Source organism: Ornithorhynchus anatinus, chromosome 8, assembly GCF_004115215.2.
Source record: "Ornithorhynchus anatinus isolate Pmale09 chromosome 8, mOrnAna1.pri.v4, whole genome shotgun sequence".
In the NCBI taxonomy this organism is placed as follows: domain Eukaryota; kingdom Metazoa; phylum Chordata; class Mammalia; order Monotremata; family Ornithorhynchidae; genus Ornithorhynchus; species Ornithorhynchus anatinus.
Window position 1 is genome coordinate 9,718,971 of NC_041735.1, and position 16,572 is coordinate 9,735,542.

General features: G+C 51.4%; 1 protein-coding gene across 1 annotated transcript; it reads right to left on the bottom strand.

Moving 5' to 3' along the window:
• Window positions 1-1,785: 1,785 nt before the first annotated feature.
• ZFP64 (ZFP64 zinc finger protein) lies at window positions 1,786-15,986 on the bottom strand. The gene is made up of 6 exons (XM_029070048.2): window positions 15,813-15,986; window positions 11,012-11,251; window positions 9,821-9,982; window positions 8,054-8,116; window positions 5,724-5,975; window positions 1,786-3,379 (listed from the first exon to the last, which is right to left on the bottom strand). Exons 1-6 carry the CDS (start codon window positions 15,856-15,858, stop codon window positions 2,070-2,072), a joined length of 2,073 nt encoding a protein of 690 aa, XP_028925881.1. The 5' UTR covers window positions 15,859-15,986; the 3' UTR covers window positions 1,786-2,069.
• Between the last annotated feature and the right edge of the window lie 586 nt (window positions 15,987-16,572).

The following is a 16,572-nucleotide window of genomic DNA, read 5'->3' on the forward strand; positions in this document are numbered from 1 at the left end:
CCAAACGGTTCAAATATAAGTAAGCATTTCATGTTCTGGAAGTCTCTGGGAAATATTTTCAGATAACGGCAGATCGTTTCATAGTCCCAGACCCCCTTTTTATTTGCTGCTTTTTAATCAGTCAAACAACTTCCATGAGAAAGTTTGTGTTGCTAGGAAACAATGAAAAAAAATCCGTTGATTACAATGGCTTCAAGGACAGTCAAACATTTCTTAATCATTCCATTTATTTTAAATAGGCCAGAGACTATATTTGGGAAGCTAAGAAGGGGCAAGGCCTTAGAAGTATTTCTTTGCCTGGCATGTAGTAAGCGCTTAACAAATGCCATAATTATTATTAATTCTTCTTCTCGTATGGGGGACTCTTTGGACTTTTTTTTTTTCTGGGAAGAGGTAGAGGAGCAGAGAAGAGTCAAAAGCAAGAACTAAGACAATTATTTCTAATTAAGTACTTAACTCCAGGATGGAAGATAGGATTCTATTTTAAGGAATTTTGCTTGATGCCAACTCCTGTTTTGTTTTTTTTTAAAGCTTGTTTTTAAATTTTAACTTCAGTGGTATGAAGTAGAAGGGTGTGTGGGTGTGGAATTGCAGCGGTCAATACTTTTTTCTGTAAATTTCAGCAATTCTGAATAAGAATGGACCTGTCATATCAACAAGGTGCTTGCATTGATATGAAAATAACCTAAAATTGAGCCATTAAGCAAATGGCAATAAACATTTACAAATAAATGATTTTCTTTTTACTCTTTTTGTTTACTTTAATACTAAACAAAAATACCTCTGGGTATTCAGCATTCCTAAAGCTTTATCATTCAGGGTTTTTTTTTTTATATTTTAAAATCTGCTTTTCAGACCGTAGACTCCTTGAGGGCAGGGATTGTGTCTTCTGTCGTCACCTTCCAGGTGTTTAGTCCAAGGCACTGCACACAGTAGATGCTCAATAAGTACTGTCGATTGATTATTGATAATGTTGGTGTTTGTTAAGCGCTTACTATGTGCAGAACACTGTTCGAAGCGCTGGGGTAGATACAGGGTCATCAGGTGGTCCCACGTGAGGCTCACAGTCTTCATCCCCATTTTCCAGATGAGGTCACCGAGGCACCGAGAAGTGAAGTGACTTGCCCAAGGTCACATGGCTGACCAGTGGCAGAGTCGGGATTCAACCCTTGACCTCGGACTCCCAAGCCCGGGCTCTTTCCACTGAGCTATGCTGCAGTGCTTAGCACGTAGTAAGTGCTTAACAAATACCATTATTATTATACCATTAAAAAAGGGCAGAGATCACGTCTACTTACTCTTGATTCTATTTATTGCTCTTGATTCTATTTATTGCTATTGTTCTTGTCTGTCCGTCTCCCCCGATGAGACCGTAAGCCCGTCAAAGGGCAGGGACTGTCTCTCTCTGTTAGCGATTTGTACATTCCAAGCGCTCAGTACAGTGCTCTGCACATAGTAAGCGCTCAATAACTACTATTGAATGAATGAAAGAGAGAGGGAGATCGATATCTTGATCAGGAACTGGACATTTGAACATCTGAATTCACCCCCATCCTACGCCACTTAAATACAAATCTTTAAATTGTAAATTTAAATTATTTATTCATAGTAATGTCTGTCTCCCCCTCTAGACTGTAAGCTCGTTATGGCCAGAGAAAGCGTCTGCTAATTCTGTTGCACTGTACTCTCTCAAGCGCTTAGGACGGTGCTCCGCACACAGTAAGCATTGGATAAATACCACCGATTGATCTGGAAACTGGAAAAAAAAATACACACAAATACAGCTTTTGCATTCACTTCTGTTAAGTCTATATTTAATTCATTCCCCTTCCAACAGGCAGCATTTTGGTCACGACTATAAAATGACAATTAATTGCTATTTTCAAAAGTTGTCGCCATGTAAAAAAATTCTCATACTAGGAAATGATCATTTATTCTGCATTGAAGCAGCCTCCATTGAGCTCTGCCAGAGTTACAAGAAAGACAACCGACAAATCTCTCCGCTTATCCGTCACTGGGACGGGGGTGCTCTTTCGAGGGGGGGCGGGGGGGAAGAACTTTTTCGACGACTAATCCGGGATGGAATCCGCAGGACACAACAGAGCAGAATGAGCCCCGCTCTGAATGATGGAGTAAGTCTGTTTGGGTAATTCCTGGTGGGAGGATGAGGAGAAAATAGGAGGGGGAGTCGTGGTGGAGACGGTGATATCCTGGCTTCCGTCGCTGACCACGGTCACTTCCGTGGTGCCTTCCTGTATTAAGGCGTTGAGACCTTCTAAGTCGGAGCAGCTGATGCCCGAGCCGGTGATGAAAGTCTGGCTGGCGGAGGATTGGTGACTCCCCCCCGGAGGGGCGGAGATGAGCGCCCGGTGCAGCGCGGCGCCGTCCGGTCGGTCGTGGGCGGTAAGGAGAACCGCGGACCGGCCCGCGGCGCCGGCGTCGTTCCGGGGCCGCGGCGGGGCGACGAGGCCCGCCTGCCGTAATATCTGCAGCCGGTCGGCGGCGGGAAGGTCTTCCCGGGTGGGGGCGGCCAGGGCGGGCGGGGCGACGTTCAGCGAAGCCGCCCGGACGATGGTATCCCCCTGAGGCGCCTGGTGGCCGACGACGATTTTGACCCCGCTGCCTTCGCCCAACTGGGAAAGCTGGCTGGGCCGAAGGGGCACCTGGACGTGGCCGACGGTGAAAGGAGCGTCGGCCTGCCCGCCGGGCTCCACCCGGAGCTGCAGCACCGCCAGTTCCGTGCTCCTGGGCCCGCTGTACTCGCCGTGCTGCTTCCTGTGGCTCCGCAGAGAGTCCTCCCGCACAAACGAAGCCTCGCAGAAGTCGCACCGAAAGGCCTTCTTGGCGTCGAGTCTAGCCACTTGGCGGGAGCCGGCCGGCGGCGGCCGGTCTCCCCCGCCTCCCGCCGCGCCTCCCTTCTTCTCCGGGGACCGTCTCTTGGGCTCGCCTCGGTCTCCGTGCGCTTTCTTCACGTGGGTGGTCAGGTTGCTCCGCTGTTTGGTGTCGAAGCTGCAGAACTCGCACTTGAAAGGCCGATCTTCGCAGTGGATGCGCTCGTGCACCTTGAGGGCCGCCTTGTTGGAGCAGGAGTAGCTGCACCGCGAGCACTTGACCGGCTGCTCGGGCTGGTGGACGCGGGCGTGGTGCCGGAGGCTCGTCTTGTTCCCGCACCGGAAGTCGCACTCCGGGCACTCGAAGGTGTTTTCCGAGCCGTGCTTGAGGCGGATGTGGGACTTGAGGTTCCCTTTCATGGCGCAGCGGACGTCGCAGAACTCGCACTTGTAAGGTTTCTCGCCCGAGTGGACCCGCAGGTGCCTCTTCAAGTCCGAGTTGATTTTGAACTTGGAGCTGCACATCTGACACTGGAAGGGGGCGTCCCCTGGGGAAGAGAGCGGCGGGTCATTCCGTCGTATTTACCGAGCGCTGGGCTGAGCGCTGCGCTCGGGAGAGTGCCGAGTGCCGACAAACGGAGCTCACGGTTTAGAGGGGGAGACGGACGTCAACGTACACGCATACGGAAATAAATTACAGATAGGTACGTATGTGCTATGGGGATGGGAGGGAGGATGAATGAAAGTGACGAGTCGGGGAGATGATGATAACGTTGGTGTCTGTTAAGCGCTCACTACGCGCCGAGCACCGTTTTAAGCGCTGGGGGAGATACAGGGTCATCAGGTTGTCCCGCGTGAGGCTCACGGTCTTCATCCCCCTTTTACGGATGAGGTCACTGAGGCCCAGAGAATAACAAGAATGTTGGTATCTGTTAAGCGCTTACTACGTGCAGAGCACCGTTCTAAGCGCTCGGGGGAGATACAGGGTAATGAGGTTGTCCCGCGTGAGGCTCACGGTCTTCATCCCCCTTTTACGGATGAGGTCACTGAGGCCCAGAGAGGTGAAGTGACTTGCCCACAGTCACACAGCTGCCAGGTGGCAGGGCCGGGATCCGAACCCACGATCTCTGACTCCCCGGCCCGGGCTCTTGCCACTGAGCCCCGCTGCAAGTTTGGATGAAACGTGGAAGATTAAAAAGAGTTTCTAGATACTCCAAGGGAAAATACAATTTCTGAATGTATTGAGTACATTGTTCCTCTTAATAATCAACTGCAGTCTATGGATAATTTACCACTTTACTAATTAACGTTTCAAAGGGATGTATAATTTTGCATAATTTGTTGATGGAGTTGATACTGATTTTGCGGCACACTTCTGAATCAAGTTATTTCACGCTGTGCTAATCAGAGGGTGTTTTTCAAAATTATTGAAACACGCGGCTTATCTCTTATTCCAGTTCCTCTGAATAAAGACGCGGTGTCTACTGCTCGACCTCAGGGGGACTCTAAAGAGTCGAAGGTAGAAAACCCCGCTGTTGAATTTTTAGCGGTTTTATTAAGACTACGTGTGCAATTTGAGAGCTGCACATCCACCTAACAGAGAAAAACAAGTCAGTGAACTTTTCATTTGTTTCAGGCGAACGACATTCAGTCGGTCCATCACTTGTATTGAGCACTCCCCGTGTGCAAAGCACTGTAATAAACGCTCGGGAGACTACAACACAGACATTTCAGACAAGCAGCGTGGCTCCGTGGAAAGAGCACGGGCTTGGGAGTCGGAGGTGATGAGTTCAAATCCCATCTTTGCCACTCGTCAGCTGTGTGGCTGTGGGCAAGTCACTTCATTTCTTTGTGCCTCAGTTACCTCATCTGTAAAACGGGGATGAAGACTGTGAGCCTCACGTGGGACAACCTGATTACCCCGTATCTACCCCAGCGCTTAGAACAGCGCTCTGCACAGCGTAAGCGCTTAACAGATACCAACATTATTATCACTTCCCGCCCACAATGAGCTTACAGTCTAGAGGGTGAGTTTACAGTCTTGCGCTTACAGTCTGCTACGCTCCAAATTAATTTCCTTGGTCTGTTATGTGGATAATTTTAAAACAGAGGTTTGTGAAAACGGGCAAAAGAGTTGTATAGCCACAAGTCTCCTCAGCATCGAAAATGAAGCAAAATCTGGGTTAATTCTTTAGATTATAAACACTTTGAGGGCAGGGATGGTGTGAGCGCGGAGTTGTCTGTAAATATGGCTTTGGATAATAGAGATGATAGTCAACCTGTCTGACAGCCACTGAGCGCTTAACGATTATAAATGCCCGATTTAACATTTCTAACTTTTCTGGCACTAGAGAAGCGGCGTCGCCCAGGCGGAAAGAACGTAGGCCCGGGAGTCGGGGGACCCACGATCCGATCCCAGCTCCGCCGCTTGTCTGCTGCGTGACTTTGGGCAAGTTGCGTAATTTCTCTGTGCCTCCGTTTCCCTCTCCGTGAAACGGGGATTCAGTCCTCTTCCCTCTTTCTTAGATCATGAGCCCCAGATGGGAAGGGACTGTGTCCGACCTGCCTAGCTCGCTTTGAAGCCGGCACTTCCTACAGCGCTTGGCCCACGGCGGGCGCTTAACAGATCAATTAAAAAATACAATTTTTCTAGTAACTCCTGGTGGAGGAATTTATCCAAACCTCACTAGGCTATTTTTTTTTTTTTTAAATCCTCGTGTGGTCAATCTTACGGCGATCCAACCGATGGGAAAAATCGAAAACCTGCCACCGTTTAACGGACGAAGGCATCAGCGGGGGAGAGTCGGGAGAAAAAAGCATCGGTCGGCAGTCAGCGACAAGAGAAAGGGAAAGGCGCGGCCATTCGGACAGTCGGGGAAGAGAAAGACGTACCCGTGTGCGATCTGAGGTGCACGGTCAGTTGGCTGGAGTTGCGGCTGGCGTAGGGACAGATCTGGCATTTGAAGGGTCGCTCGTTGGAGTGTATGCGCCGGTGCTTGTTGAGACTGCTGCCGTCGGCGGCCGCGTAGTCGCAGTGTTTACATTTATAGGGTTTCACGCCGGTGTGGGACCGCACGTGCATCTTCAGCTTGTCTTTCCGGCTGAAGCACTTGCCGCACACGTCACATTTATGGGGCCTGTCGCCTTTTCGAAAGGACAGAAGAATCGGCAACTTCAGGAAAACCGGGATTTCTACACGGAGGTCGGGAGGAGCGCGCCGTCACCGTCATTTAGGGTGTTTCCTTTACGCGATTGATGTCTGTCTCCCCGTCTAGACTGTAAACTTCGCTGTGGGCGGGGAAAGGGTCCCCCAACTCTGTTGTAATCCCTCCTAAGTGCTTAGTGCAGTGCTCTGCGCACCGTAGGCACTCTCACTCTGGGCTTCGAGGCTGTCCATCCCCTGGCCCCCTCCTACCTCTCCCCGCTTCTCTCTTCCCACCGCCCACCCCGCACGCTCCGCTCCTCCGCCGCCCACCTCCTCGCCGTCCCCCGTCCTCGCCCGTCCCGCCGTCGACCCCCGGGCCGCGTCCTCCCGCGGTCCCGGAAGGCCCCCCCCTCCTCACCTCCGCCAAACTCATCCTCTTCCCCTCTTCAAAACCCTACTTAGAGCTCACCTCCTCCGAGAGGCCTGCCCAGACTGAGCTCCCCCTTTTCCCTCTGCTCCCTCTGCCCCCCTTCACCTCTCCGCAGCTAAACCCTCTTCTTCCCCCATTTCCCTCCGCTCCTCCCCCCATCCCTTCCCGTCCCCTCGGCACCGTACTCGTCCGCTCGACTGTATATATTTTCATTACCCTATTTATTTTGTTAATGAGATGTACATCGCCTTAATTCTATTTATTTGCTATTGTTTTAATGAGATGTTCATCCCCTCGATTCTATTTATCGCCATCGTTCCCGTCTGGCCGTCTCCCCCGATTAGACCGTGAGGCCGTCTAAGGGCAGGGACCGTCTCTATCTGTTACCGATCTGTCCATTCCAAGCGCTCAGTCCAGTGCTCTGCACATAGTAAGCGCTCAATAAATACTATTGAATGAATGAATGAAATACCATCGATGACGATGATGATGTTTGACTCTGAACGGCTACTAGCCTTTTCGGAGTAATCTCTCATCACGTTTCCCCCCCGCCCCCCCGCCCACTTCTGCGTCACCTATGCATTTGAGTCCTTATTCATTCATTCAACAGTATTTATTAAGCGCTTACTCTGTGCAGAGCACTGTAGTCCTTACGCCCCAAGCTCTTACCTACTCACTTCACTCGCTCCCTAACACTTATTCATAGCTTTATCCTCAGCTGCCTCTCCTCACAGCGTGGCTCAGTGGAAAGAGCGCGGGCTCGGGAGGCAGAGGTCGGGGGTTCTAATCCCGGCTCCGCCCCTTGTCAGCCGTGTGACTGTGGGCAAGTCGCTTGACTTCTCTGTGCCTCAGTTACCTCATCTGGAAAATAGGGATTAAGGCTGTGAGCCCCACGTGGGATAAAACGATCACCTTGTATCTATTCCGGCGTTTAGAGCAGTGCTCGGCACATAGTAGGCGCTTAACAAATGCCATCATTACCGTTGTTATTATTGTTACCTGTAATTTAGTTCAGTTTCCATATTCACCACTATATTATGAGCCCTTTGAGGGAAGGGATCTTATCCACCAATTTTATTGTGCTCTCCCGAGCACTCAGAACGGTGTTCTGCACAGAGGAAGTGTTCAATAAACACTATCGATTGATTACTTAGAGAAGCAGCGTGGCTCAGTGGAAAGAGCCCGGGCTTGGGAGTCAGAGGTCATGGGTTCGAATCGCGGCTCTGCCACTGGTCAGCTGGGTGACTGTGGGCAAGTCACTTCACTTCTCTGTGCCTCAGTTACCTCATCTGGAAAATGGGCAATAAAACGGTGAGCCCCGCGTGGGACAACCTGATCACCCTGTATCTACCCCAGCGCTTAGAGCAGTGCTTTGCACATAGTAAGCGCTTAACAAACACCAACATTATTATTACTTGCCAACGTTTTGGAAAGGAAGTCATGCAAATTTGCCCTTCTTTCAAGAAATGCAGTTTTGAGGACACTGCACATTAAAATGTCCAAGAGTTTCCCGAATCTTTTGATTTTATGAAAACAAGGTTTCTATCGACTTTGGAGCTGGGATCACTACGTAACTGCACAGAGAAGACCACGGCTATCAAATGCTATTCAACACTGGAAATGATAAAGACGAATTCTGATATTTACCCGTGTGAGTCCTCAGATGACGTTCCATATCTTTCATGCCATATGCTGTTTTGAATTGGCAACCTAAAAAGAGACCCAAATTTTTTAAAAAGTTTCAGTTCTAAAAATACCAACTTCTGCCAAAATGGGTATTTTCACTAGGAGCTTTGTCTAGGACACGGTCAGGAAATTAGGGAACATTTCTCAATTGGATGTGAGCCTGTTTGAATACAACACCCCAGTTGTGATGTTGGAAGAAGCAGTTTTTACATGGCATGGACACTGGGCCTAAGCACTTACTATATATGCATATATTCAATTTATTTATTCATTTCGACCACTCTAGTTGCAAAAGTGTTTATTTGCCTCTCCCCTTAGAAGATAAACTTCTTGTGGGCACGGAGAATGTACGTGTTTTCCTGTGTTTCCTGAGCCCCGGGCCAAGTGGGTGCTCAATAAATGCTACTATTACAACAACGTGCATTTTCCTTAATGCGAGACCTCACGGAAAGAGCACGGTCTGGGGAGCGAGGGGATCTGGGTTCTAATCCCGGCTCTGCCATTCACCTGCTGTGTGACCTTGGGCAGATCACTTAACATCTCTGGGCCTCCATTTTCTCAACCGTAGAATGGGGCTTCAATACCCGTCTTCTCTTTCCTACTTCATTCAGTGATATTTATTGAGCGCTTCCTATGTGCACAGCACTGTCCTAAGCTCTTGGAATGTACAATGCGGCAACAGATAGAGACCGTCCCTGCCCGATGACGGGCTCACGGTTTAAACGGGGGAGACAGCAAAGCAAAACGGAACAAAACGAAAACAAGACAACAGCATCAAGATACATCGAATCAAGGAGATATATACCTTATTAATGAAATAAATCGGGTGATAAATAATATATACAAAGGAGCACAGTGCTGAGGGGAAGGGAGAAGAGCAGAGGATTTGGGGGGGGGGAGGAGGGGAGCAGAGGGAAAGGGGGGGAACTTCGACTAAAAGTCTACTTAGGCTGTTAGCCCCACGGGGGACGGGGACTGTCTGACTTGATTATAATAATGATAACGTCGGTATTTGTTAAGCGCTTACTGGGTGCCGAGCACTGTTCTAAGCGCTGGGGGGATACAAGGTGATCAGGGTGTCCCACGTGGGGCTCACAGTCTTCATCTCCATTTTCCAGATGAGGTAACTGAGGCCCAGAGAAGTGAAGCGACTTGCCCGTAGTCACACAGCCGACAGGCGGTGGAGCCGGGATTAGAACCCATGACCTCCGACTTCCGAACCCGTGCTCTTTCCGCTGAGCCACGCTGCTTCTCGGTATCTGGTACCTACCCCAGGGCTTAATACAGTGCTTGGCACATACTTCATCTGCTCATTTGTATATATTTCTATTACCCTATTTATTTTGTTAATGAGATGTACATCCCCTTGATTCTATTTATCGCTATTGTTTTTGTCTGTCTCCCCCAATTAGACTGTGAGCCCGTCAGTGGGCAGGGACGGTCTCTATCTGGTGCCGAATTGTCCATTCCAAGCGCTTACTACAGTGCTCTGCACATAGTAAGCGCTCAATAAATACTATCGAACGATTGAATGTTACAATTATTTGACTACGAGCTGAAGAAGATAGCGTGGGAATGCGGTGAGGTTAGGAAGAGGTGATTATTTGGTAGGTCCTGCTGGTCGGTTGCGGAGGACAATTTCAGGAGGAACCCAGAGACCTACTGTTTGTGAAGACTTATTTTCACTTACTTTCTTCTCATGCAATAGCGACACAAAGGTTTACCCACCTGGGTAGCAGCAGCTCAGTTTCTTCTGGGCCAGCGCGGCCGCGGCCTTCCGAGAGCGAGCTTTGGGAGGGACGGAGACCACCGTGGCGGTCTGTGTATCGCTGCTCTCCGTGGGCAGGTAGGTCTGGTAACCGTGTTCAAAAACAAATTCTGGGGCAGAAACTAACGAGATGCGGAAATGACTTGCTTTCGTCGACCAGATACATTGGAACGTCAAATCCGGCGTCACTACCCTCGCGACAGTGAGTCTATCCCCCAGAAAGCACAACTCCAGTCCATAAAATACATCAAACGCTTCCCCGGTGCTTCAAAACCAGAAACTCCCTAAAGCTTGCCCCCCACCTCCTCCCGCCCCCAAATAAATATATCCTTAACACCCGAGCTAGAGCCCAACGCTTGGCACATAGTAAAAGCTTAACAAATACCAAAATTATCACGGTTACTCTCGGGAGAATACAGTGCTAGGACACTGAGAACACAATTCAGACACAAATTATTTACACTGAACAGCCGCGCTGATCTCGGATTTCCCCTTGATTCTATTTATTGCCATTGTCCTCGTCTGTCCGTCTCCCCCGATTAGACCGCGAGCCCGTCAAGGGGCAGGGATCGTCTCTATCTGTTACCGATCTGTACATTCCAAGCGCTTAGTACAGTGCTCTGCACATAGTAAGCGCTCAAATACTACTGAATGAATGAATGAACAGTAAGGGTAGCGAAGTTTCCGGACTCACGCCGCGCAGTCACACCCTTTCACCTCTTCGCCGTCACCCGGTTTCTCCTACACGCTCAGCTGAGGGTTCTTTTTTTTTTTTTTCAAATGGTATTCGTTAAGCGTTTAGTATGTGCCAGGCTCTGTACTAGACCGTGAGCCCGTCACTGGGCGGGGATCGTCTCTCTCCGTTGCCGAACTGTCCGTTCCGAGCGCTCAGTACAGTGCTCTGCACATAGGGCTCAGCGAATAGTATCGGATGAATACTAAGCGCTGGGGTAGATAGAAGCCAATCGGGTCCAACACGGTCCTCGTCGCGCCTCGGGCTCGCGGCCTTGACCCGCTTTTTCCAGTCGAGGCAACTGAGGCACAGAGAAGCGGCTCCGGATCGCCCGACTCCCAGGCCCTCGCTCTCCCCACCGGGCCACCCCGCCGGCCCCCTCCAACTTTCACCGACCCACAGGCCCGCCCGGCGGTACCGGTGATGGTCTGCGTCTCCGAAGTGATGGTTCTCGCGGCGGTCTGAGACGGGGGCGCCGGGACCGTCTCCTCGGCCACAAACTGGACCGTACCGGGCGTGCCCGGGGTGGCGCCGCTCAGTTGGCAGCCACTTTGCTTGTGGGCAACAAAGGCATCCAAGTTATTGAACTGCTGCTTGCAAAGCCCACAGATGTGTATATCCGGAGTCAGCTCCACCAGGACTGTAGTTCCTCCTGGAACTGGGCAGGGTGATAGGGAAATTCGATATTTACGGAGCGCTCGCTCGGTGCGGAGCACCGGACGCCGGGGTGATAATGATGACGATGATGTCGGTATTTGTTTTAAGTGCTTACTACGGGCGGAGCGCTGGCCGAAGCGCTGGGCTGGCTGCAGGGTAATCAGGTCGTCTCACGTAATGCTCACAGTCTTAATCCCCCTTTTACACATGAGGTCACTGAGGCCCAGTGAAGTGACTCGCCCACAGTCACCCAGCTGACAAGTGGCAGAGCCGGGATTCGAACCCACGTCCTCTGACTCCCAAGCCCGGGCTCCTTCCACTGAGCCACGCTGCTTCGAAACGCCGGGGTAGAAACGCGTCGCTCGGGTTGGACCCGGTCCGCCTCCCTCCCGGTCTCAATCCCCATTTCACAGACGCGGTAAGCGAGGCACGGGGTAGGGAAGGGACGTCCCCCGGGTCACCCGGCAAGCGAGCGGCGGAGTGGGAACTCGAACGCGGGCCCTTCTTACGCCCAGGACTGTGCTCTATCCTCTATACCAACGAATGCTCGAGTTACTTAAAGAGTATCCCCAAAAAGGTTGTGAAATCACCTTATACATTCGAGAAGCAGCGTGGCTCAGTGGAAAGAGCGCGGGCTTGGGAGTCAGAGGTCGTGGGTTCTAATCCCGGCTCTGCCACTTGCCAGCTGTGTGACTCTGGGCAAGTCACTTGACTTCGCTGTGCCTCAGTTACCTCATCTGTAAAATGGGGATTAAAACTGTGAGCCCCGCGCGGGACTACCTGATCGCCTTGTATCCCCCAGCGCTTAGAACAGTGCTTGGCACATAGTAAGCGGTTAACAAATACCACTATTTATTTATTTGTGTGGTTCTACTCCGCCGTGCGTGTGATTAACCAGTAAAATTCTCCTACGGAGATTTTTGAACCAAAGTCTCCTTATAATCATTATTCAGCGTGGCTCAGTGGAAAGAGCCCGGGCTTGGGAGGCAGAGGTCGTGGGTTCGAATCCCGGCTCTGCCACTTGTCAGCTGTGTGACTGTGGGCAGGTCGCTTCACTTCTCTGGGCCTCAGTTCCCTCATCTGTAAAATGGGGATTAAGACTGTGTGCCTCACGTGGGACAACCTGATTACCTTGTATCTACCCCAGCGCTTAGGACAGTGCTCTGCACATAGTAAGCGCTTAACAAATACCAACATTATTATTGCCCCTGCCCAACTCACAGCAGGGACGTGCCTGTGTCCGCTTCGCTAGGCCCGGGGGAAGCCTGTCAAAATGTGGGCTTGTCTTACGCATCTCCCCCTTCAATCAACCAGTGGTATTTATTGAGCGCTTCCCGCGTGTGGAGCGCTGTACTGACCGCTCGGGAGAGGACAATTAAACCGATTTAGTAGACACGTTCCCTGCCCACAACCTCTCGAGCCCCGGCTTCCGGGCGGTCTCATAGTTCTGCAAGCATGTTCACGGAGAATAATAATAATAACGATGGTATTTGTTAAGCACTTACAAGCACTGTTGTAAGCAACAGAGCCAAGCACTGTTCTAAGCACTGGGGTAATAATAATAATGATATTTGTTAAGCGCTTACTATGTGCAAAGCACCGTTCTAAGCGCTGGGGAGGAGACAAGGTGATCAGGTTGTCCCACACGGCGCTCACAATCTTAACCCCCATTTTCCAGATGAGAGAACTGAGGCACAGAGAAGTGAAGCGGCTTGCCCAAAGTCACACAGCTGACAAGCGGCCGAGCCCGCATTCGAACCCGCGATTTCCGACTCCCAAGCCCGGGCTCTGTCCAGTGAGCCACGCTGCTTCTCATAAATGCTATTCGTTAAACTCTTACTGTGTGCCAAGCACTGTTCCGAGTGCTGGGGTAGATACGGGGTAATGGGGCTGTCCCACGGTTTCATAGTTCTGCAAGCACGGTCGTGGAGAGTAATGAATAATACCACTTACGATGGTATTTGTTAAGCACTTACTATGTGCCAAGCACCGTTCTAAGCGCTGGGGAGGAGACAAGGTGATGAGGTTGTCCCGCGTGGGGCTCACAGTCTTAATCCCCATTTTACAGAGGAGGTGACCGAGGCCCAGAGAAGTGAAGTGACTTGCCCAAGGTCACAGAGCAGAGAAGAGGCGGGGTCGGGATCAGAACCCACGGCCTCCGCCGCCCAAGCCCGCGCTCTTTCCGCTAAGCTAGCGGCTGGGAGCACGGGCCCGGGAGTCGGAAGGTCACGGATTCTCTCCCGGCTCTGCCGCGCTGGGCAAGTTCATTCGGCGGACTCTTTATCGAGCGCTTCCTGTCGCTTCACTTCTGTGGGCCTCGGGTGCCTCATCTGCGAAAGGGGGATGAAGAGTGGGAACGACGCTCCGGGCCTGTCACTTCCCTCCTCAAAAGCCTCCAGTGGTTGCCCATCGACCTCCGCACGAAACAAAAACTTCTCACTCTGGGCTTCGAGGCTCTACATCACCTTGCCCCTTCCTACCTCTCCTCCCTTCTCTCTTCCCACCGCCCACCCCGCACGCTCCGCTCCTCCGCCGCCCACCTCCTCGCCGTCCCCCGTCCTCGCCCGTCCCGCCGTCGACCCCCGGGCCGCGTCCTCCCGCCGTCCCGGAAGGCCCCCCCCTCCTCACCTCCGCCAAACTCATCCTCTTCCCCTCTTCAAAACCCTACTTAGAGCTCACCTCCTCCGAGAGGCCTTCCCAGACTGAGCTCCCCCTTTTCCCTCTGCTCCCTCTCTGCGCCCCCTTCCCCTCCCCTCAGCTAAACCCCCTTTCCCCCTGCTCCTTCCCCTCCCCTCAGCACTGTGCTAATTTGTATATATTATTACCCTATTTATTTTGTGAACGAGGTGCCCATCCCCTTGATTCTATTTATGGGGATGACGTCGTCTTTTTTTGTCCGTCTCTCTCCCCGTTTTAGACTGTGAGCCCGCAGGTGGGCGGGGACCGTCTCTATCTGTTGCCGAACTGTCCATTCCAAGAGCTTAGTCCAGTGCTCTGCACCTAGTAGGCGCTCAAGAAATACTATTGAATGAATGAATGCAAGGGATCAATAGGTACTATTGAATGAAGGAATGAAAGGGATCAAGAAGTACTAATGAATGAATGAAATCAAGAAATACTATTGAATGAGTGAATGAATGAAAAGGATCAATAGGTACTATTGAATGAATGAATGCAAGGGATCAAGAAATACTATGGAATGAATGGGATCAAGAAATACTATTGAATGAATGAATGAAGGGATCAAGAAATACTACTGAATGAATGCAAGGGATCAAGAAATACTATTGAATGAATGAATGGGATCAAGAAATACTATTGAATGAATGAATGAATGCAAGGGATCAAGAAATACTATTGAATGAGTGAATCCAAGGGATCAGTAAATACTACTGAATTAATGAATGCAAAGGATCAATAAATACTATTGAATGAATGAATGCAAGGGACTAAGAAATACTATTGAATGAATGCAAGGGATCAAGCAATACTATTGAATGAGTGAATGCAAGGGATCAAGCAATACTACTGAATGAATGAAGGCAAGGGATCAAGCAATACTATTGAATGACTGAATGAAGGCAAGGGATCAAGCAATACTATTGAATGAATGAATGAATGCAAGGGATCAAGCAATACTATTGAATGAGTGAATGCAAGGGATCAATAAATACTACTGAATTAATGAAGGCAAGGGATCAAGCAATACTATTGAATGAGTGAATGCAAGGGATCAAGAAATACTACTGAATGAATGAAGGCAAGGGATCAAGCAATACTATTGAATGACTGAATGAATGCAAGGGATCAAGCAATACTATTGAATGAATGAATGAATGCAAGGGATCAAGCAATACCATTGAATGAATGAATGAATGCAAGGGATCAAGCAATACTATTGAATGAATGAATGCATGCAAGGGATCAAGCAATACTATTGAATGAATGAATGCAAGGGATCAAGCAATACTATTGAATGAGTGAATGCAAGGGGTCAATAAATACTACTGAATTAATGAAGGCAAGGGATCAAGAAATACTATTGAAGGAAGAAGGCAAGGGATCAAGAAATACTATTGAATGAGTGAATGAATGCAAGGGATCAAGGAAGACTACTGAATGAATGAATGAATGAGCGAAAGGGACTGTGGGCAACCTGACTAGCTTATACCCCCCGCCCAGGGTTTGGCACAAAGTAAGGGCTTAACCGCACCATATTAATTATGATGATTCGGATTGGTTTTTTTTGGGGGGGAGGGGGCGAGGGGGTCCCCGGGCTCCCCTGCAACGGGGGGCGGGGGGGGGGCGGGGGCCGCCGAGGCCGCGCTCACCCAGGTTCCCGGGTTCCCTCCCTCGCGCGCGCTCGCCCTCGCGCTCCCTCCCGCCCTCGCGCGCGCGCCCGCCCGCCCGCCCGCCCGCTTGGCCCCAACCAGGTTCCCGGGCAGGGCTGCGCCGGCTCGTTCCCGCTACCCAGGTTTCGGGGCCCCCGGCTCGGCGCCCTTGTCCCCGGCCGGCCGGCAGCCCGGGCCCCGGAGCGCGCAGAACGGCATAACGCCACTTACACTGGACGGAGCCGGGGAAGCCCTCGCCCCCGCCGTTGGCGTTCATGGCCGGGCGGGAGTCGGGGGCGGCGGGGGGAGGGGTTGGGGGGGACACACGACAGCCGGCCGCTTTCCTCCGCCAACCGGTTTATTGCTATTATGCGGGGACTTTTCCTCCCCTTCCCCTCCCCCGCCCCTCCGGCGGACGGATGTGGTGGAGTGGCTACTTCCGGTGGGTAGGGGGCGCTGGAGGGACGCGGCCTCCGCTCTGCCCTCGGCGCCCCCCCCCTCCCACCCCGCCGCCCTGTTGCCCCGCCGACGGTTCGCATCCGCCGCCATCCTTCCCTCCCGACTTAGCTGCGATATTCCTCCCCCTCCCCCTGCTCGCAGACGACCCTCCCCTTGGCCCCGGCCATGTCGATTAGCCGCCGCAACGTCCTGCTCGGCCAAGCGGCGCGCATCTTCCCCCACCCCTCCGCCCTGGGGCAAAGACCTCCCTGGGCAGCCCTGCCCAGCCCTCGGTAATTGTAATGATGAGCGTGTTGGTATTTGTTCAGCGCTTACTCTGTGCAGAGCACTGTTCCGAGCACTGGGGGAGATACAGGGTCATCCGATTGTCCCACGTGAGGCTCACAGGCTTCATCCCCATGTTCCAGATGAGGTCACTGAGGCCCAGAGAAGTGAAGTGACTTGCCCACAGTCACACAGCTGACAAGTTGCAGAGCTGAGTGATAGTGGTATTTGTTAAGCGCTTACTCTGTGCAGAGCACTGTTCTAAGCA